At 43.0% G+C, this 21,150-nt stretch overlaps 1 protein-coding gene across 7 annotated transcripts; it reads right to left on the bottom strand.

The window, feature by feature from the left end:
- Positions 1 to 4,228: 4,228 nt before the first annotated feature.
- Positions 4,229 to 21,018, bottom strand: mbd1b (methyl-CpG binding domain protein 1b). 7 transcript variants are annotated; one of them, XM_036531233.1, is made up of 19 exons: positions 20,951 to 20,995; positions 15,060 to 15,199; positions 14,595 to 14,650; positions 12,723 to 13,562; positions 12,240 to 12,383; positions 11,486 to 11,624; positions 10,692 to 11,140; positions 10,529 to 10,611; positions 9,976 to 10,019; positions 9,407 to 9,550; positions 9,075 to 9,128; positions 8,853 to 8,909; positions 8,627 to 8,755; positions 8,266 to 8,430; positions 7,748 to 7,972; positions 7,260 to 7,331; positions 7,078 to 7,176; positions 6,323 to 6,493; positions 4,230 to 6,108 (listed from the first exon to the last, which is right to left on the bottom strand). In XM_036531233.1, exons 4-19 carry the CDS (start codon positions 13,256 to 13,258, stop codon positions 5,632 to 5,634), a joined length of 2,988 nt encoding a protein of 995 aa, XP_036387126.1. In that variant the 5' UTR covers positions 13,259 to 13,562; positions 14,595 to 14,650; positions 15,060 to 15,199; positions 20,951 to 20,995; the 3' UTR covers positions 4,230 to 5,631. The 7 variants fall into 7 exon arrangements, with proteins under 7 accessions (XP_036387131.1, XP_036387126.1, XP_036387130.1 ...); XM_036531237.1 differs by having other exon boundaries at positions 8,859 to 8,909; XM_036531236.1 differs by having other exon boundaries at positions 9,976 to 10,016.
- Positions 21,019 to 21,150: the final 132 nt, after the last annotated feature.

Genomic DNA, 21,150 nt, shown 5'->3' with positions numbered 1-21,150 from the left:
CCCTGCCATAATCAGGCATGATATACACAGGTGCGTGGCTGGACAGTGTGACCTCACTTTTTTCAGCAGTTTGCCAGTGTGCTCAAGATTGGTTCCTTTTGTTGATCTTTTTAAAATGAATTATTTTGTAGTATTTGGAGTGACTGCGAAATGAACTGAATAAATGAGTGAAAATAAAGCTGCAAACAATTCAACAGAAGTCAAGAAGTTGCTACGATGAGCATATAACAGCTCTCTGTAAACCACAGAAAATGCCCAAGAGTTGTAATAATAAGATGTTCTGATTGCTCTCTGAGTTAATCAGTGAGTCATTAGCATGCTGAGCATAAACTCCAAAATCATAATAGTGACCCCTGGACTCAATTCCATGTCTTGAGCACCTGGCAGCTCATTGATCTGCCTAGTCAATGCATTTAAAACCTTCATCTACATTGATTGTCACTTTATTCATGGGAAAAAAAGCCCCCTACCCTGAACATTATGCTTTGAGCAAAGACTTATTTCTATTGATTCCGCTTTTCAGTTTCATTCAGCTCTGTAGAAACCTGCATGGACCTCAGCTGAAATGACATATAAAAACTTTTCCCATCACTATTTGACTGAACTGTTAAATGTTTAGTCTGCATGATTTGCATGACTGCATGACTGTTAGACATTTGAGGGCAGATGATAACAAGTAACAATTCAATGAATTAGCATAAGTTTACACCTTTGATGATTTAAGTGAGAACTCTAAAGATTTCTTGAATCTGACTTAATGAGTTTGAATGCTGTTTGAAAGCTGTTACATGCTGTTGAATTGCCCAGTCAGTTTTTCAGAAGCATCAGTTTGTTTTCATTTGGAGTTATTTGAAAACAGAAAAGAAAAAACAAATTGTGCACTTGATTTTTATCAGTGGTACTTTCCCTCTAATCTTTAACCAGCAACACTGCATATAGCTGTAGCTGTAGCCAAAACTGCTGCTCCCCCAGTTAACTGTGAGAGCAAGACTGAAGCATGTTCTGCACCAATTATCAATCAGAGTGGCAGGCAAAAATAATGTAATGCATCAAGAAAAGATACCAAGAATAAAGCGGGAATAAAGCTCCCCAGCCAGTGGCGGAACTAGAGTTTTATACATGGGGTGGCCAAGGCTACTTCTGGGGGTCCATTGACCATGACAGAAAATTAGTGTGTAACCCTAACCTGACATCTAAGGAGCATGAATGAATGCTATGATTGCTGATTAGAGGTAGAAGTGATAATTCACTTAACCCAGAGTTCTTCAATGTGGCAGATAGTGTGGTCAACTAGGGTTACTTCACTAGAATTCTTTAACATACTATGAATAGCCAGTGTCTCTACCTCGGAACTGCAGCTCAGTTTCTTTCTCTTTCTCTTTCTCTCTCTCTCACACTCACACACACACACACACACACACACACACACACACACACACACACACACACACACACACACACACTGTACTGTACTCAGTAGGTGATTTGTTAATTTTTAACAGGGGGGATGGCAGATGCACACGCAGTACTCTCGCTGCTGCTAATTAGGGGGTGAAGAGGGGGGATGGCAGGTTAACAAGGGGGATGCATTTTGGTCATTTTGCTAACAAGGGGGATAGCATCCCCCCTCATATCACCTACTGACTGTACTCACATACTGGAGAGACTTGGGTCACTCTGTTTTCATGAATATATAATCTGGGTCTATAAGTATTGAACATCCAAAATATTTTCAGAAAATAAAGCTCAAGCACCAAGGAGATAAGATAGCATTTGTGAGTGACATAATTTTCATAGTTTATTTATGGAAGTAAATTTACAAAAAAACACACTGAAATTTGACATACCAGGTATGACCAACTTGCATAGACCTCTCTGATCCACCCAAGTCATGCAATATGTTTTTTTTTCTGTGTGACTGAAAACACAAGATAAGCCTGCACAAAATATCAAGCAGAAATGGACTACTCAAGCTTACATATATTTTACTGGCTTTGTTGCATATGTAACTTATTTGTGGTCCTGTTAGTTACATAAGCAACAAAATTAACCCCCATTACTTTTCAACCTCTATTTCTCAGACAGTTTACACTGAATTGCAAAAATAAGACAGTCTATGGTTACATATAAGCAGGATTGGGAGGGTTACTTTTAATATGTATTCCAGAACAGATTACAAAATAGTTGCCCTAAAATGTAATTTGAAATATTCTCTTAGATTACTCAAGGTAAGTAGCGTGATCTAAATTCTTTGGATTACTTTCTGAACACTGAACATTCTTAATGGTTTTTTAAAGAATGTTCATCCGACTAAGGTTCTGATTTATTTTTAGAATGTTCACTTAGCATTGTTGTCGCTAACATTTTGGTACCCCCATGTTAAGTCTATGGGCATTTCATCGCAGTTTCTGCAGAACTGTAAATGTTAATTTAAAAACTATACATTACACGAAAACATGAGTTAGTAAAGGCACAAGCCACCCTAAGTACATTTTGAGTGAGAAAGGAGTAGCTTAACAATTTAATGTATAATATGCCTAGTGTAAAATTGTTGGAGTAATCGCAGTTCTGAACGTGTGAAATTTCACTTGTTTTGTCACTGTATCTACTCGTTAGCTAGTTAGCTTTAATACTGTAGGGCCCACCTACTAGCCTACTAGCTAGCTGAATAGCTAATCCAGTGCAGCCAAACTATGTAAGATAGCTAGCTAGCGATCAATATTATCTTAAATAATGAAAAAGAGAACTTACTTCAAGATGCTCCTTCAGGTTACAGGTCGACTCTTTTGAAGCGGATAGCAGTTTGGTTGCTGGCAAACACAGCTTGCATTGTAATGTTATGTTGCGACCTTATTTGAAATCTGAAAGTAAAATGGTCCCAGTATTTCCATGACATACGCGTTGCGCTGGTTGCTTTCTGTCTCACTCTCCATTCTACTGTCTTGTGAGTCAGGCAGGCTGCGCGCTTTTTTCTTCTTTTTTTTCATGATGGGAGATACACCCCGGAGTTGCCTATCATTGGATAGATTTCCAACTAAATAAATATTAAATGAAAAAAAAATGAAATTAAAGGGAAAAAAATCCAATGTAATCCCTTCTGTAATCTAAAATTTTTTTTAAAGTAACTGTAATTTGATTACCATCAATTTAAATGGTAACTGTAACGGAATACAGTTACACATATTTTGTATTTTAACTACGTAACGCCGTTACATGTATTCTGTTACTCCCCAACCCTGTTAGTGGATATACTCAGTGGATACTTTAAATCCAGCTACTGTATCTCATCTCTTTTCTGAATTCTTTTTGGGGTCTTTGCTGACCCATCTAGCCATTTTCTGATTTCTTCGAAAGGTAGATACACACGTCAAACTTTTGGTCCACTTTGCCATAGATGCTGAGTGAAGAGTTATCCCTGCTCCAACGCTGAGCGTGATGTAAGAGCAAAATGGACGTCATGTGAATAGCCTAAGGCTAATGGGAAATAAATGACAGAACAGATTAAATATTACACAAAATTTATTTACAGATTTTGATAGTGACAAAGGAGGTGTTGGATCCAATCAAATAAGTGCCGGTCCCAATCTGGGAGGTCACAATCCGGCACAAATTAAGCCCTGGGCATTATGGAGCCCCATCCCCCGTTTTTTTTTTTTTTTTACACATTTTCAGGTCGAAATATGTGGAATTCCGGATTAATCTGGAAAAAAATCACATCCCTGCGCATCCTGATAAAAATTCATTTAGGACAGAAATGCTGTCCTCTGTAGAGAGTAAATGACCACTTAGGATGGAAATGCTGTCCTTTATAGTGAGTATATGAGCATTTAGGATGGAAATGCTGTCCTCGTTGTGTTAATCAGTGTTTTGGGGAGCAGTGAGTGCATTCTGGGGCTCACTCTGCTGCACAGACAGGCACATGCAGCAAACGTGATCATTGGTAAATGCTTGGGAAATGAGGGCACAATGAGACTCCTGTCTGTGCACAGCTGTTTGTCATGTGAATATGACATCCATGTGAAGGTATAGCTGTCATTCACTCAACTACTGACCAGCAGTCACCATAGCAACACTGTCACACTCACACATGATCAAGTGAGATGCAACATTTTTTATTAACACCATATTGGAAACATCTGAATCTCTGAATTTTTTAAGGTAAAAGAAAAATAAACAAAACCTTCAGAGTAATCCATTTGCCTCAGTCTGTATTATGAAAAAATAATTTCATTTACACCTAACTGAAATTGAGGCTCATTTCCATTGTTCACAACTGTAATCTCTTTTGAACCATTCAAATGAAACAGCATCTTGATAAAAACATACAAATATAATTACGAACAACATTTGAAATATGCCATGTTCATGGAAGAGGAGGAGGAGGAATAATTACTGGACACATTTCAGAAAGATGAACTCGCATATGAAAAAGAAAAACAAAACCAAAACCAAACATGGTACTTAATTGTAATGCCTCTACCATCTCCTCCAGGCAATTCCATTTAATCAAACAAAAATCCTGTAATTCTACCCCTGTCCAGGGATGTCTTGCTGTTCCACATGTTTTTAGTACAAATTACAGATCTTGTCTGTGCTTCTTTACATACATCTTTACAAAATGCTTACTCAGTCTGAAGACTAGTGTTCCATAAATTCTGCTGCTGTCAATGTGTCTTAAAGCCTCATACCCCTCCCCCTTCATTACTGGTCACAAAAATGTGTCTCCACTGAAAACATGCTGCACAGCCATGGGAGCTACCATTGGCACTCTGATGTGGCCATGGGAGCTCGCATTAGTGCTCTAATGTCAAGGGAGCAACACTTTCACATTTCGGTAGAGAATGAAGGCAGTTATGATAATATGATGTTAGTATAAATGCCTGTCCAGCACATGACTGCTTAATAATGGCTAATGGTAGAACCCAAAAGAAAGAAATATATCAAATCTGTATAACAAAAATTCTGTGTAGGTGTAATTAAGCCATGTAGAGTGCCTGTAGAGTGTCTTCACTTTCGTTAAGCATTTAGTTTAATATTTGAATGGAGCGCAATCGATCAAAGAAAAAACGCATTCCAAATAGCTGAGAGAGCAATCTTGTGGACATCCTTCTTTTCTTACAGGAATTTAGCAATTTATTCACATTAACCAAATTAATTCTTAGGGACCTTCTCATTAACATTCTGCCAATTTTGAGTATCTCCTGCAGTTTCAGATTCCACATGATTGGACAAGGGTCCTTGGGGGGGTTTTCCTTTCCTGGAATGACACTGCCCTGCGAAAGGCGCTAACAGAATGACACTGTTCTGTAAAAGGTGCTAATTGTTATGATGCAGCACATCTTCAGTTAGCTTTACCAGGGGAGAATGTAGCACACAAGAACAAGTCAATCTGGTGGCCTGAGGGCCAACAAATTTCAGAGAGTGTACTCAGGATTGTCCTAGTCATCGACACTAACAGCAGGTGGCTGGTCATTCCTATACTCTTGAGCCACATATTGACTTCAAGTTCACCACAGGTCTGGCTGGCTTTGCTGGTCTTTACCAGAACACACCTGCTTCCTAGTGACAGTTCTGAATGTTAGCTGGAGCACTGCTGCAGGCTAAACCCCGCCCAGCACCAGAGTGTCCATCTCACAGCATGGGTGGGGCCACACGGCAACTGTGGCAACGCTCCACCGCCTTTAGCACCAGGAAGTGGCATGTGGCAGCCCGCTTAGGGTGGACAGGCTGCCAGTGGTTCTGGGACGTGGGGGAGGGCTCGGGAAGGCCCCGGCACACAGCGTGCCTCTCCAGGTCCAGCAGCAGCGCCACCACGTGGGGCACAGAGAGCAGACGTGGGGGGTGGGCCTGGTAGAGTGGGTGCGTGGACAGCAGGGGCTGGCCCTGCACGCTGAGCTGGTAGCCCAGGTCCGGGTAGATGTGCAACACTGTGTCGGCCATGGTGGACAGCTTGGAGCACTGTACCACCTGCAGGCAGGGCCCGTCAGCCAGCAGCCCCACCCAGTGCGCCGGCAGCACCATCCTGCGCAGCGAGTCCAGCAGCCGCTGCAGCTCCGCACTTGGAGGGAGGGCCTGTGCGCCGTCCGCCAAGCTGAAGATTTGCGTTATCTGCACACACACACACACACACACACACACACACACACACACACACACACACATACACACATACGCATGCATGCATGCACACCATACACAGGCACACAGATGCAGACACAAACACGTTGAGGAACTGATAGTGCTTCGGGAGGACTAAGTGAAAGTCAATATATTGCTTGTTGCTAAGTGCTGAGGAGAATGGCACTCCAACCCACCCGCTTACCATAGGTGTGGTTTCCTGCGTGTCCAACTTTTCGGCGTCCACCTCCACAATCGCTACATCCTCATCCAAGTCCACCCCAGCCTGCTCTTTTAGGTCCCCCTTCTCTCCTGCTTTACTGAAGGACACTGGCAAAGTCCCCTGTCCCATTGGCAGTCCTGGGGCATCTGGGTCCTGGGAATGCAACAAAGCCACCAGCCTGTCAGTGACTTACATCATCACACTGCCAGAGTTTTCACAGTGGAAATATCCAGGGGGAATTAAAAACAGAAAACTGAAAACACAAAAGTGAATTAGAGAAAAGGGAGCCCAGCGTTAGACAGAAAGGAGCAACAGTGGTAGATAGACACAGTCATGGCTAACAAAAAAAGAAAGGCTATATGGTCACTGTGAGTCAGAGGAGGTAGAAACAGAAATACAGGACAGGATAAAGTGTAATAACTTGCAAAAAATTAGAGACCAATACTTTAAATATTTTGAATTATGTCTCCCCATATTGAAGCAATGGAAGGATTAAGAGAAATTACAGATTGTTTTGAGAGAGGGAAACACTACACCTTTAGCAGCACAGTACATAGTGCCACAGCATGAAAGACAATGGGCAGGAAGCATATGCACAGTAACTATGTGTATGTGTGTGTGTGTGTTTCTGTATGTGGGTGCTTAGTTTTCAGTTAAATTTACAAGCAAAACAACAATTAATTCGGTGAGAGAGGAGGCAGAAGAGGCTGAAGGAGGTGGTGGAGGTTGGCACTCACAGTAAGAGGAAGGAGATGCTGATTGGGTTCAGAAACTCTGGCAGGGAACCTGTCTTTTCTCCAAATGTCCATTCTCTTGCTGTCTGATCTGGAACAGTTCTGCCAAGGAAACAGGAGATGATCAGAGGATGAACAATACCCATAACGCTCCATTTCTATGTGCTGCTACAGGTTGTTCTTACCTGAATTGCGAATTCATAGTTGCTGATGTACACTTCCTTGTCCAGCTTGCCACTGCTCAGATAGACATCCCTCTACAAGGAGATAAAGAAAGAAAGAGCCCATTGGTGTTTACAGCCCAGGTGTTTACTGCAAATAGGTTAAAAACCATGTAATATTAAAGAGGGTGCTCTTCGCAGACCTGGTACAGATACAGTGGATATAAAAAGTCTACACAACCTTGTGAAATTGCAGGTTTTTGAAATGTAAAGACAGAAATAACAACAATGTAAACGTCTGACTTTTTCAGACTGCAATCAGGGTGGTGTAGTTTTTTTATATTTAAAATGCTTCTAATAATTAACTATTTGTTTTTTTTCTCTATTTATGTTTGTTGGAAGATCACATTACAGATAATGTAAATGTCAGTAAATGTCTATTTCTGTCTTTACATTTCAAAAACCTACAAAGGGTGTGTAGACTTTTTATATCCACTGTATTTGCTAGGTACCTGTGACATCCAGGAAAGGCTATCTGTGTCTGCTTCCTCCTCCAGCCCAAAACCACCTGGCCTTACTGAACACCATTCTTCATCCTCATCCTCAGAGAGCTGGCAGTTATCCCAAGGGCTTTCATGTGGGACGGCCCTGCGTCGACTGTACCTGTAGTGTGGCCTTGGCTGGCCCACGCCAACCCAGCCCTCATGACAACCCAGCCGGAGAGGCAGCAAGTGTCTCTGTTAAACACACACGTTACATTACATACACTGCCTATTCATATCCCTCATTAAATTCCTTATTTTTAAGCAATTTGAAGTCCCTCCCTGTCATGTTATCAAGATTAAGGTACCTTCTCATTTTAACAAACACAGCAAATCCTGTGTTTTGTCCCTATTTAGTCAGGATATACTGTATATATAACATTTTGCATAATGGACTATATTATAACACCTGTGCAAGAAGTGAGAGGACACTTGAACTTATCTGGTAGCAATTCTTAACTAGAGGCTGAAACTGCAGGATCTCTCACCATGGCTTGCCTCTGGCACTGCCTCAGGCGGCATTTCTGCCTCTTCTTGTTGCTGCCTCCAAATTTTGGGTTGTCCACACAGAAGTCACACGAGCCGCAGTCGGTGGTGTGGAGGCAGCCGTTACACCTCCCGCACGCACGCCGGCTGCGTCCCTTTTCCTCACACTTACAGAAAACGAGTGGAAGAGGGAGGAAGAGGAAGAGAGTAACTTACACACTTACACACAACAGCGGGACTGGCTTCAGAGACACCATATCTGGACGGTGGTACTTTGTTTGGACACTCTGAGCACAAAGTGCTTTAGAAGACACTGTTCAGTGTTCCATCGGACAAAAGCACCAGTGCTCTCTTTAGACCCACCTCCAAATCATTGTCGTCGTCATAGTCACAGTCATCTTCATCATTGTTGTCGTCATGATCATCATCACCATTGCCTTGCAGATGCATGGTAAACTCATGGAAATCAATGTGCTTGGGGGTGGCATATTGCTGTGAAGAGCAAGACAAAGAAACTTTAAAACTACGTTTCTGTAACCTTACATCATCATCAGGTCCACTAATGGCCGTGCTGAGAAAAGCTGCTCACCCTTACTTTATTCATCGCAGAAATCACACTGCCATCCAACAACTGCCCCTCTGAGTTCTGAACAAAACACACACACACACGCACACGCACACGCACACGCACACGCACACGCACACACAAACACACACGCACGCACACAAACAAGAACGTGTTATTTTAAAGTGTTCCTGCTGCTCCACAAGTGACCAATCTGTAACACAAACAGCACAGGTCACTTCTCACCTCCACACTCACGACTGTTTTCCCCGTCTTCTCTGTTCCTTTCTTGGCCATTTTCTGAAAAGAAAAAAAATCAGAGTTCAGATGTAGGCTTTTTTTTTTTTGAATGTATGTTCTTTTTTATATAATCACACTACTCTTTGGAGTTTCCACATCACCTGCTATCACCATCCAGTAATACTGGATGTGCAAAGAAGGCAACAGATTAATCTTGAGAGCTTTATCTTGCTTGTTTCTTTGCAAGAGCAACAAACACTCTGAACTACTCTACTATAGCAGTCAGAGTTGAACTTTAAAGGCCTTTGGCTTTAAAGGCCTGGTTGTGCCCCCGCTACCTTTCGGATGGGGCACAGACACTTCCGCCTCCGGCAGCGAACGGGTTTGCAGGAGTCGTGGTTCAGCAGGCCACTCCGACAGCTGGCACACATTCCACAGTCCTCTGTGACCAGGCAGGCCCGGCACCGACCACAGGGTAACCACTGCAACAAACACACAGTGACCCATTCACTCACACTGAGCACAGGGTAACTGCAGCAAAAACACAGTGACCCCGGTCACTCACACTGTGCGCAAGGTAACTGCTGCAACAAACACACAGTGATGCACACTCACACAGCTATACACATGAAGCAGCTACCCCTCTGTCATGCACCTTTACCAGGCCTTAACATGTAGAGGCGCAGGACAATGCTCACCCTATAAAGCTGGCATCAGCACATGCCATCCTGCCATCCTGCACAGCAGCTCATTAAAACATCACTGTAGTATTTTCTGTGTGACTCAGCAAGCACGTATGGCAATCACTTCTCTGCTTTGGGGACCACTCTCAGTAAATCCTGCACCTGCCTTTCTTAAAAGAGCTCCATCCCTAAAAGAAGCCTGCAGAAGTCCTCCTGCTGCTTACCTTTCTGAAGATGATGTTTCGATTACTCTCTCCTTTCTTTTCTGCTAAAAGAGAGAAAAACTATAAAATGCATATCCTGGTCCAGTCGTTACAGATACCGTTAACCATGTGGTACCAAAACAATAACCATTAACACATATGACTGTGTCTGTGCACATTGATTTGAATATTTTTTGCCAGAGTTGTTGACCCTGCTCTTTAGTTAGTCCACTGATCACTTAATGAAATTAGCTGCTGAAGAATCTTAAAGTGCCTTAAAGTGAAGGCCAGTTACTGTGTCCGAGTATGGTCTAGTGCAGCTTATGCTATGGTAAGATGGGTGGCAGGAGCAGAGCAGGTTTTAAAGCTCCACAGGCGATCCTTAAAAACCAAATTTCATTTCATCAGGTCCACCCCAGCAGAATAAAGTGGATAACACTTAAGGACGCTTAGACAGCGTAACGACAAGAGCAGTCCGTTTGGCTGGCGGCGACCAACTGTCTGTCAGTCACCCTGTTAAAGACTTTTACACTATGCTCATCTCGGCTGTGGGGCTCTCTCACTTGGGACGTACGTTTGCAGTCAGGGCAGAGGAAGGCGTGGCCGGGCCTGCGGACCTCCACACCTACATAGGGCCTCCCGCAGCCAGAGCATCCACTGGAACAGAGACAGGCACACACAACGCGTCAGCACAGAGAGCGGTCACCCCAGTATATATGCGGCGAACTGATACGCACTTGGGCACTGGGCTTGGGGAGAGCCTGCTGCAGGGCTGCTGTCGGGACGCCTGGCCAGGCTTTGGGGCATCCCCCTTGTGCGCCGAGGTGAAGCCGACAGAGGCTTGCAGGGGATCAAATGGCTGAAGTGGGGCTTGGGTGTCCCTGCTGGGGGACTCAACAGCAGCATTGAGCCCCGAGGGGGGCCGGCTCCTGGGGCTGTGGGAGGAGATGTGCCCAGGCTGGTGGGGGGGCGTGCCAACCTCACCCGGGGAGGCTGGGCGAGAGGGTGTGCTGAGGGGGCAGGGGGAGGACGTGTTGCTGTTCTGCTGGGGGACTCCAGACCGTGGCGTGCCAGGGGGCTGCCTCTGGGGGGCACTGTGTAGAGAGTCAGGGGTGGAGGCTGGCTCCACTGTCTGTTCTACAGGAACAATGCTGTCTGTGAAGACAGAATTCTCCTTCCTCCGGTACTGCACCAGTTGGAAAAGAGAGACAGCCGGCAGAGCGGGAAAGAACAAAGGAGGGGGTAAGACAGGGGCAAAATCTAGGATATTCCACTCATCTACAATACTGTTCCTGTTGAAGGACTCAACTGTCTAAACCAGGAAATACACCAAAGCTGGGAAAAACAAACAGTGTTATTTCAAGAACACAACCGCAAAATCAATTTCCCTCAAAAAAAAGAAAAAAGAAAAAAAAAAAAAAGAAACCTTTCTTAACAGGTTCACAAAATTTCTCCAAAGTAACTACTTATATTGCCAGTGGTATTGCAGAAATGACAAGGAGCACATCTAGGGATATTCAGCTGCATTTACCTTTCTCGTCCTTCTCATCTTTCTGTAGGTGTTCTCATCCAGGAACATCCCAGACTTGAAGTCAAAAGTGGACACATCGATAATGCCTGCCAGGTGTTTGGCAAGCTCAATCTTACTCCTCAAACGATCCCCACCAGGACTGCAAGAGAGGGCATTTATATCTGAGAGGGTTCTACAGAGCTCATCTTCAGCTCATATGGGACACTCACATAGCCAAAGCACCACCTGGACTCAAATGCATAAATGTAATACAGTCTGATTTGATCCAAGGCAATTTTTTAAAGATGCCATATTATGATTCTTTACCAGAAACCAGAATCAGACATCCCCAAAGACCTTCTATAAGGTTTCCACAGCTTCTGATGCCTAACATAAGAGAACTGTATTTATTTCTTAGTCCTCTGACTAAACTGACCTTGTGTTGACCTTCTACAAAAAGTAGTACTCTTCACAAGAGAATGTACAGACTGATTTGTGTGCAGTCTACTTTGTACTGCGTCTCTCTACTGCATCTGTAACTCATGTAGTAGGCGTCAATACTGTGCCTGTACTGTGTCTGTACCACATCTAATGTGTATCAGTACTGTGTGTCTGTGCCTCATGTAGTAGATGTCAATATTGTGTGACTGTGCCTCATGTAGTAGGTGTCGGTAGCGTGTGTCTGTGCCTCATGTACGTGTCAGTCCTTTGTCTGTGCCTCATGTAGTAAGTCTCAGTGCCTCATGTAGTAGGGGTCGGTACTGTGTGTCTGTACCTCATGTAGTAGGTGTCAGTCTTTCCCACACTGAACCCTGAACGGCGGAACACCTCTTTCCGTTTCCAGCCCTGTCCAAGGATAGGCCACTCTTCCCACTCCTCATCCACCACAGCCTGGCGCCTTCTGCGTCTGGGTGCAGCCCTGAGAAACACATGGTGTGCGCACACGCATGCACACACGGACACACGCACACACACACGCACACGCACACACACCTCACTGATTTATTGTTCTGTTTGTTCACTGTACAGTTTATCAGGAACTTATAACACACAGCAATCATAACATCAAATGAAGACAAAATATTTCATATTTTAAGTGAAGTATGTTTAGTGTCCTACAGTGTTAGTGTTGAATAAGTGAAAAGGCTGAAATAGGTGAGTCTGTCATACAGCGTTAGTGTTGAATAAGTGAAAAGGCTGAGGTGGACAGGTCTGTCCCACAGTGTTCGTGTTGAGTAAGATCAGGACAGTGACGTACTGGCCACCACCACTGCTGGACTTCTTCCTGTCGTTTCTCTCGCTCCCAGCCACACTCCCACTCCTCTCGCTCTCTCCTGCCAGGCTCTCCACCTCTGCCTCCCTGTGGCCATTCAACAGGTGCTCTGTGGGCAGCAGGTCCAGCTCCCAGCTATGCCTGTCCTCCTCTTCATCATCTTCATCGTCATAATCCTCCTCTAGAGGTTCCAGCCAGTCTACAGGGGGCTCATCACCACCCTCCTCCCCAGGCTCTGCCCCCAAACCTCCTGCTCCCTCGCAGGAGCTGATTGCAGGGCTGCCACCTCTCTCCTGGCTCCCTGGCCTCTCCAGCAGGGGGGACGCAGTTGGCGTCCTGTAAAAAATGCCATCCGCTGACTCTTGCGTTTGGAATGTTTCTCCCCCATTCACTTGCTTGTCGCTTCCGGGGCTCTCCTGTGCCTCTGTCTCAGTAGCCCCACCTCCAGCGTTCTGTGTGCCAGTCTGAGTGTCTTCTCCCTCTCTCTCCAGGGGTAGGCAATTGGGTAGTCCCTCATTCATAGCGGAGATAGCCCTCCAGCTCAGCCTGAGCTTTGCACGGGATCATAAAGAGTCCAGTATCCTCGATCCTCTAGAGCCTGCAGAGTTAGCCAGCTACCCTGTGACACGCAGGACTCTTCCCCCTCTGTGATATCCCACCCCACGCACACTTTTGCTTCTTGGTGTTATCAAAGAGGACAGAGGGTTGTTTGCTTATCTGAGGGTATGTGCTTAGGGTGGGTCTGTCTCCATCAACGGGTCTGACAAACGAGGTCATAGAAATTTCTCACTCAAGCCTTGTGCAGATGAGTGTCATCCTTTGGACCTTCAAAGGAAAAGAAACAAGTTGCAACTTAATGACAAAACATTCATCTGCAGCCAGATGCTTCCAGACAGTTCTCCAGTTTCACAAAAACTGCTTCAAAATAACAATGACAACAGGACCAACTTTGCAGTTGGTCATCCCACAGTTCATACAGCCTAGTTTACTATCATTTAGTAAATTTAAAACTTTACACAGACAAGATGGGTGAAGATAACTGACCAAAAGTCTCTTTCAGGAATGGTGAGGTCAACATCTGTCCTCCACCACCTTACTGATAACGCCTGAAGATCATTCTTAAGAATCAATATAAAACGTGTCTGCCTATTCTGGGTCTGGGACCAGTTCTAGGTTAATGTTCAATTAATTACATTTAATTGAGCCATTGTTTAATATTACTAATTTTAATCTTCTGTTCATACATGGTGGATGAAATAGGCTGTTGGACGTGTGTTGTGTATTACATTGTTTACTCAGAATATTTCTGCTAGTATTTGTCCCTTACACAAATGAGGCAGTTCTCTCAAGCTCTATTGATGGTTCTCACACAATTATTTCCAGGCCCCACTGCCAAAATAATTACTCAAACAAATTCTCTTAAATACATAAAATAATTTAACAGGCTAAAATGAATGGAGACAACTTAGAGAAGCATCTTTACTGGTGTCCTTCTATTACAACAAATACCCTTCATACCTGTAGCAAAACAGGAACACTACCTGTATTCAATTAACAGCTCAATTAAACCTAATTATCAGAGTTCAGCAGGAGTGGAAATGCATGGAGTGCCCTGAAGACTATAGTTGGGAAGGATGAGCTCTTAGAGATGGCCGTCCAATTCCTCTGCCCCACTGCTGGGCCCCAGGATCCAACCACCCGGTCTCCCTGGTAAGCTGAGCCACTAAAGAACCAGCCTGCAGCTGCTTCTCTCTGACCTGGTGCTTCCCCGAGACCTCCCAACACTGTCGACAGGGGCAGCTGGAAATCCTGCACAGTGGTCAATAGAAAACAATACAAGAAAAAGGGAACACTTACTTTGAGTCCCACTCCTGTATTGGGGGTCAGTCAGGGGATGTCAGTGCCTCACCATTCTGGAAGAGAATTCAAATGCAAAACCAAATGCAAAATCTGTTATACTTAAGAACTGGTACAACCCACAAACATGCAGGTGGTTACCACAGTCTCTCATGGCATTTGCCAGCGAGCAAAATGAGAGCTCCTGGCTTTTGCATTACTACTGTCCAGCACACTGGCTGACTGGCTGACGGCTGACTGCCACGACTGCTGATTGGTGACAAGCACTGTCATACTCTGATATTCTTTCACTCTCTCTCTTCTAACGCAACCCTCCCAACCCTTGCAGAGTGCTGGTCAGTGTGAATGGCAAGTGGAAACCAACCCCTAAACCTATCAGAAAGCAGAATAACCTGTGCACCATTTGAGCTTGCATGCAACTTAAACACTTCCAGCATGCTCTTCTCCAAAATGAGGGGCACCCACATTGAATTGCAACCAAAACCTGATTTGAAGTACACGTTGCCGTGCAAGCAGCTACTGGTGGTGAGCTCCAAACTGGAGGACATGTCTTCACACATGCAGCATTAGGGTCCTCGGACACTCCTCCACCCAAGAGAGCCCACCTGCACAGCAAAACATGGTAGGCAGCTTCAAGCATGCTCACTGTCTGCCATCTTGCCAGGACACTCTGCCTGCAAACACAACGTCTCAGTGTGCAGGAATATGGCGACCACGCATAGGGGGAGTGACACATGGTTTCCCTGTCTGTCATCAGTCTGCAGTTAAGCCTGCACACACACTAAAGGCAATATATGGTAAAGTTAGTTTAACACATTCAAACTTTCCAAAAAAAAAAAAAAAGAAAACAGTGCCTCTCCGTTCAAGCTTTGTGCCAGGTAGGGCTGCAACTAACGACTATTTTGATAGTTGAATAATCTATCGATTATTGAAACAAATAATCGACTATTCAGATTATGAATTGCACAATTACTCAATGGCTCTTATTTATCTATCGGCTTTCAAATTTAGCTTGCGGTTGTTTTAGGCATATGTTAACTAATGATAAAGACAATACAGATGAGAACTTCATTCAAAAATACCTTTTTTAATGAATGATTACTAGGACTAATTCAGTGAGGGCAGTTGCTTGCTGGGGACTACAAGTCTGCTTCCTTTGAAAAAAGCCATCCATGGTAGCATTACGAGATCCAAAAAATCCATAACTAGGGATGTCACGAGAACCGATACTTCGGTAAAAAGTTGATGCCAAAATCCTGAAAACGTGACGGTACTCGTTTTTCTACAGTACCATAGCTACCGGGGATGCAGCTGCAGCGACCGCTCTGCCTCGACTTGTCAAAAACAAAAACAGTAAGAGTCATGTATAGAAGTAGCCTACTTTGCCTTTGAGGCGGGTCATCAGGGATTAATGATAAATTCACAAATACCAGTATGCAAACGGTGCCATCGAACTTTTCAGACGAAAAGAAGGAAAGCACCTCAAAGACAGACATCCAGATTTATTCAAAGAATTCAAGGTGAGTGAGTTTCAATTCATGTTAAGGTTACATTAACAACGTATCCAAAGTATTATCCTTATCCTGAAATACACGTTACCATTATTTTTGTTTGAGACAGACGGCATATTGCTGTGTAGCCAACTATGTTCCATACGACGTTTGCAATGGCTAAACGCTGAAGGCTACCGTGTTTAGGCTAACGTAATGTAACCATAGCTAGTAGTAGGCTACCGTCCTTACTGTTCAATCTGTGTCATCTGTCATCAAAATATAACATTAGCGTTTTAAATAAATATTTCCAGACTAATGATCAGTCACCATGTCAGTAAATTTAAACTACTGCTTTGCACTCTGAGTATATAGAGGAGTGTGTGTGTTAATACATTGTGTGTGCAGCCTTTGAGCTAAACCTGATAACTGAAATCTCATAATTTGCCTTTCACGGTATCAGTCAGAGGAGGATGTCCACCAGGAGAGGCAGGAGCAAAGTCAACTAACACATACACAGCCAACCATATCAGAAGCTTTTCAGAGACACATACTATATTATAATATATTATAATATATTATATTATATTAAATTACATTATGTTATATATATGCCTATTTATAATTTCCATATTTTTTCATGTCTTGGCCAGGGACTGGCTAACAATACTGTGCTATCATAAAAAGTTGATTGTTTGTAATTAAGCACAGTATTGTTTGTTTTAAATACTTGAAGGCTACATGCCACTGTTGTTTTTTGTAATGTTCAAATGTTTTAATAAAGGAGTATACGTTGAAGTACATGGGATTTATTGTTTTGTTTTTGTTTTTCTACCGAGGTATCGAATTGGGTATCGAGAATCGTGGAATTTCACAGGTATTGGTATCGACTACTAAATTTCTGGTATCGTGACATGCCTACCCATAACTCGTTCGAATTAATTCAAATGCAACCCACATTGGGCACGCATGCATAGACACGAGTTGTAGAAATTAGAAAGTATCAAATTCTCCAGTGTTCTCTAAACTTGTGCACTCGGCAGCAACACGATCTCCAGATATAAACGTTGCCATGACAACGATGCAACTTTTAAGCAGAAAATTACTAAATAGCAGATGGGCTCTGGTTTAACATTGTAAAGTTAGGGCACATTTGGAATGTGAACAGGATCGTTGTAAATAATAGATTATTATTTGCTACACTGTATATTCAACGTCATTAATAATTTATTGATCAAGAAAAAATGTATTTCAAAATAGAAAACGTTAAAACTCATAACGTGAAGTAACATGGCTTTTAACATTAACATTAGCTATGCTAGCTAGCTAACTAACTTAACGAGACGAGTCTTCATCATCCAGAGAGCACAACTGATGTGCTCCCATGCCAGGCAAGGTCAGGTTTGCAAATGTTTCAGTTCACAACCTTCTTGGCAGAGTTAACCCTTTCACGCATACGGTCACACCAGAGAGATTAGCCAGTTAGCATGTGTCCTAAAACCGGTGCATTTAGAAATTAGAATTCATTGGCAACTAATTTGGTTATTGATTTAAGTCGACTATGTCAATTATTCATTGCACCCCTAGTGTCAGCGTTTATACTCATCACTTACACACTATTTTGCAATAAGCTACTGCTTAGGTTCATCACTGTTGTGCTAACATATTTTTGTTATTACTGAGAGCACTAGCTTAGTGTTTGTGGTCTGATTCAATTCCACATCTGTTCCTGCAATGCACTGTTCCCAGAATTTTACAAGCCAGCAAGCCAAGGTGTAATTTACAAATTCAGTCACCAAAAGAACAAAGCCAGACCTGGTCTTGCATTTTCCCTTAGCATTGCTGCACAGCACAAAGCATCCAATCAAATGTATGCTGAACAACAGTATGCTTAAATAACTCCATAAATTCCAACAAGCTGCATTATTAATGTTGAAATAAGCACACAAAACTGTACAAAACTCCTACATATTGTGCTGCTTCATATTTAGCTTCTATGTTTTGAACATATACTAAGTATAACAAACAAATACAAGCCTTAAACAAATACTTCATTTTTTATTTATTTCCAATGTTTGGCTTTTTGACATTGTACTGGACAAGACCTGTATCATTTCAGCTGCATGGGTTAGAAATTTCAACTACTTGCCCAGTCAGCCCGTGCCAAAATCCTCAGAGAACAGAGTCTGGTGACTTTGGCATCTGACTGACCTCTTCCTTTCTACCTTGCTGAGGTTCCAGAATATTTCCTGTTTTTAGTGCCCATGGTCTTACTTTCAAAACACAAGACACGTACACGACCACATCCACAACCTCACAGCTGTAAATGACTGAACCACCTGAGTCCAAGTTATTTTTAAATGATAATATTCACATACACTTCTTGGGGAAATGCCTCAAAAGGAAAAGTATCAAAAACATATTTTCCTGAGAAGACACATTACATTCATTTAGCAGACGCTCTTATCCAGAGCAACTTCCAGCACAATACAACAAGTGTATCCATTCAAGTTGAATGAGCAACAGTGTCGGAACAAGCAAACAACACTCCCATACCACTGAGTGTGAGCATAACACTATTCAAGCCCTATCCCAAGTTAACTTGCACAACCTGACTAGACAAGGGAAGCCAAGTATACTACCATACACAAGTCACAGAATCCAAAACACATCGCAATACTACACATAAAATAAAGAGCAAGCACTACAACCATCAGGTACAGAAGCCGAGAACAGCCGTGCTTGCAATTATTTTTTTAATGCTGTTATCTTGACATCATCAGTTAATTATTTTGTGATCTCAAGAAAACAAAAGGCCGATTTCTCGAGATAACGAGAATTTATCACGAGAAAACGACTTTTGTTTTCTCCAGATCATGTTAGACCTTGACTGAAGTACAGTCTGATGCCTTCATCAATAATGGGTACTCATAACATTTTCATCTTAAATCAATTGCTACAGTTGTCAAGATGCCATCTATACATGCTGGTTTGGCACTCCTGATCTCTGATAAACATTATAAGTAGGACGACCTTTTATTTTCTCGTGATAACAAAATATGACTCATTGTCACGAGAAAACGAGCTTGGTTATCTCGAGATAACGAAATTAACTCGTGATCTCCAGATAACGGCATTAAAAAAATTATTGCAAGCACGGCCGTTCTCGGCTTCCGTTATATCGGGTGTTAGGGGGTAGGGACTGAAGTGGAACTGAGATGCAGTCTGAAGAGGTGGGTCTTTAGTCTGTGTCGGAAGATAGCCAGTGATCCCGCTGTCGTGACCCCGAGGGGAGTTCACTCCACCACTGAGATACCAGTACAGACAAGGAACGTGTTCGACAGGAGCGATCCCGTCTGGACGGGACAGAGCGTAGCGATCTTGGAGGAACATACGATTTAAATGGATTGCACCCGACAGCAAAAGTAACTTGAATAGAAGACGGTAATACACAACTATGTTATTTTGTCTCGAAAATCGGTTTTATGGGGCTGAGGCATAAGCGGTGAATGTCTTAATCCCACGCAGTATTTACGTATCTGATAACTCTGTGCCAGCAGAGCAGACTGAAAACTAAAATAACGAAAGACGCTGATCGGCGACTGACACATTAACAAGCCATTTCCAGCTCTTTAAAACTTGGGCTCCTTTCGGTATTTCTTCGCTTGCAAACTAACAACTATCTTGAGCTGTGTTACAGCAGGAGAGCAGCTAACCCGTTAGCTGATCGACTCGAAATCTCTTTTTCAGTCGTTGATAGGGGTCGAAGTGTCATGCTTTTCGAGGGGAGAATCTTTAAGCGCCAGTGATGGACACACGGTTCTTATTCTCTTTTTTCCACCACATGCCCTCTGGCACTACGCACAACAGCCTGCATTTTATACATTTTAGCAAGTTACAGTTTGAAAACGAAAAATAATGAACGAAAGACTAAGATCGTAAACATAACAGATAAACCAATTTTATTCTTTATCCTTTATTCAACACGTTCATTGAATTTTTACATTTTAAAACTTGGAGCTTTTTCGACTACTCTTTGCTAGTTATTGTTAGCGAACTAGCCAACTTGAACGGATTGCTGCTTAGTAGTTATCCCTACAATACAAAAACTGAGTTACCCGTCGTTAGTTTGATAGCTTCACAGCTAGCTATAGGGCTACCCCGCAAGGTAGCGCATTTATTTATATATATATATACATATATATATCCATTATTTTCGCTAATTAACGCTAATTATTAATTATTAAAGTACATGATGTTCTGGTGGCATGAAACACTTACCTACTTATATTTATAAATAAGCTAAAAAAAAAACCTAACAAACGTTAGCTACGTTAAACAACTTTCGTTAGACGCATTCAACATATCTTGCTCACTAGACAGATGATAAGAGCTATCTAACGGAGTATTAATGAAATTATCTAACGTTAGTTTGCTGTTATCTAAAGTTGGTAAACATGATCAAGTGAGAACGTGATACCAGCTATCTTGTTAGCCATACATCCCACCATTGGCTTGCTTCAAACTTTCCGCCCGTAACGTTAGTTAACTTGCAGAATTCGCCAAGGAATGTCTCGTTAGCTCGCTATTCCGTTATGCATTGAACTAACGTTAAAGATCGTAGATCTCTTGAGTGATAGGTGGTGTAGCTAACTGACTCGCCGTTTCTAATGTGGCTAACAAGCTAACATCAGCCACACTCAAACAGCAGACGGAGGGCGGAAAGTCACAGCAACATAGATTTCCCAGAGTCATCGTGTCATTGACAAATACCTCAGCAGACTTAACCCAACTAATTTAATTGTAATCCAATGTGGAATTTAACACTTTATCAACATCCATGCACACAAAAAACCAGGCACTCACGTTCCAGGAAGCGGAAGCCTTGTGTATGAACTCAACCCGTAGTCGCAAACAAAGAGAGTGCGCAAAAGAAGCTACGAAGCGATGGTCCCCTGTCATGTGACTACGCCCTGATCAGAGTTTGCACGTGGAGAAACCCACCGATCCGTTAAGAAAGTGGATGGGATTGTTCCAAATCTCTGTGAGAAGAACGGACGCTCTCC

This window comes from Megalops cyprinoides, chromosome 6 (assembly GCF_013368585.1).
Source record: "Megalops cyprinoides isolate fMegCyp1 chromosome 6, fMegCyp1.pri, whole genome shotgun sequence".
In the NCBI taxonomy this organism is placed as follows: domain Eukaryota; kingdom Metazoa; phylum Chordata; class Actinopteri; order Elopiformes; family Megalopidae; genus Megalops; species Megalops cyprinoides.
The sequence above is the reverse complement of the archived record's forward strand: the minus strand, read 5'-3'. Positions and strand labels throughout refer to the sequence as shown.

Bases quoted from the DNA above. Each gene is read 5' to 3' on its own strand.
- mbd1b (XM_036531234.1), bottom strand. From the start codon at position 13,258: ATGAATGAGGGACTACCCAATTGCCTACCCCTGGAGAGAGAGGGAGAA. The intron at 9,129-9,406 runs GTAGCGGGGGCA...TTTTCTTTTCAG, and splicing joins GTCTGTGCCCCATCCGAAAG to AAAATGGCCAAGAAAGGAAC. The intron at 7,177-7,259 runs GTAAGAACAACC...TTTCCTTGGCAG, and splicing joins ACTATGAATTCGCAATTCAG to AACTGTTCCAGATCAGACAG.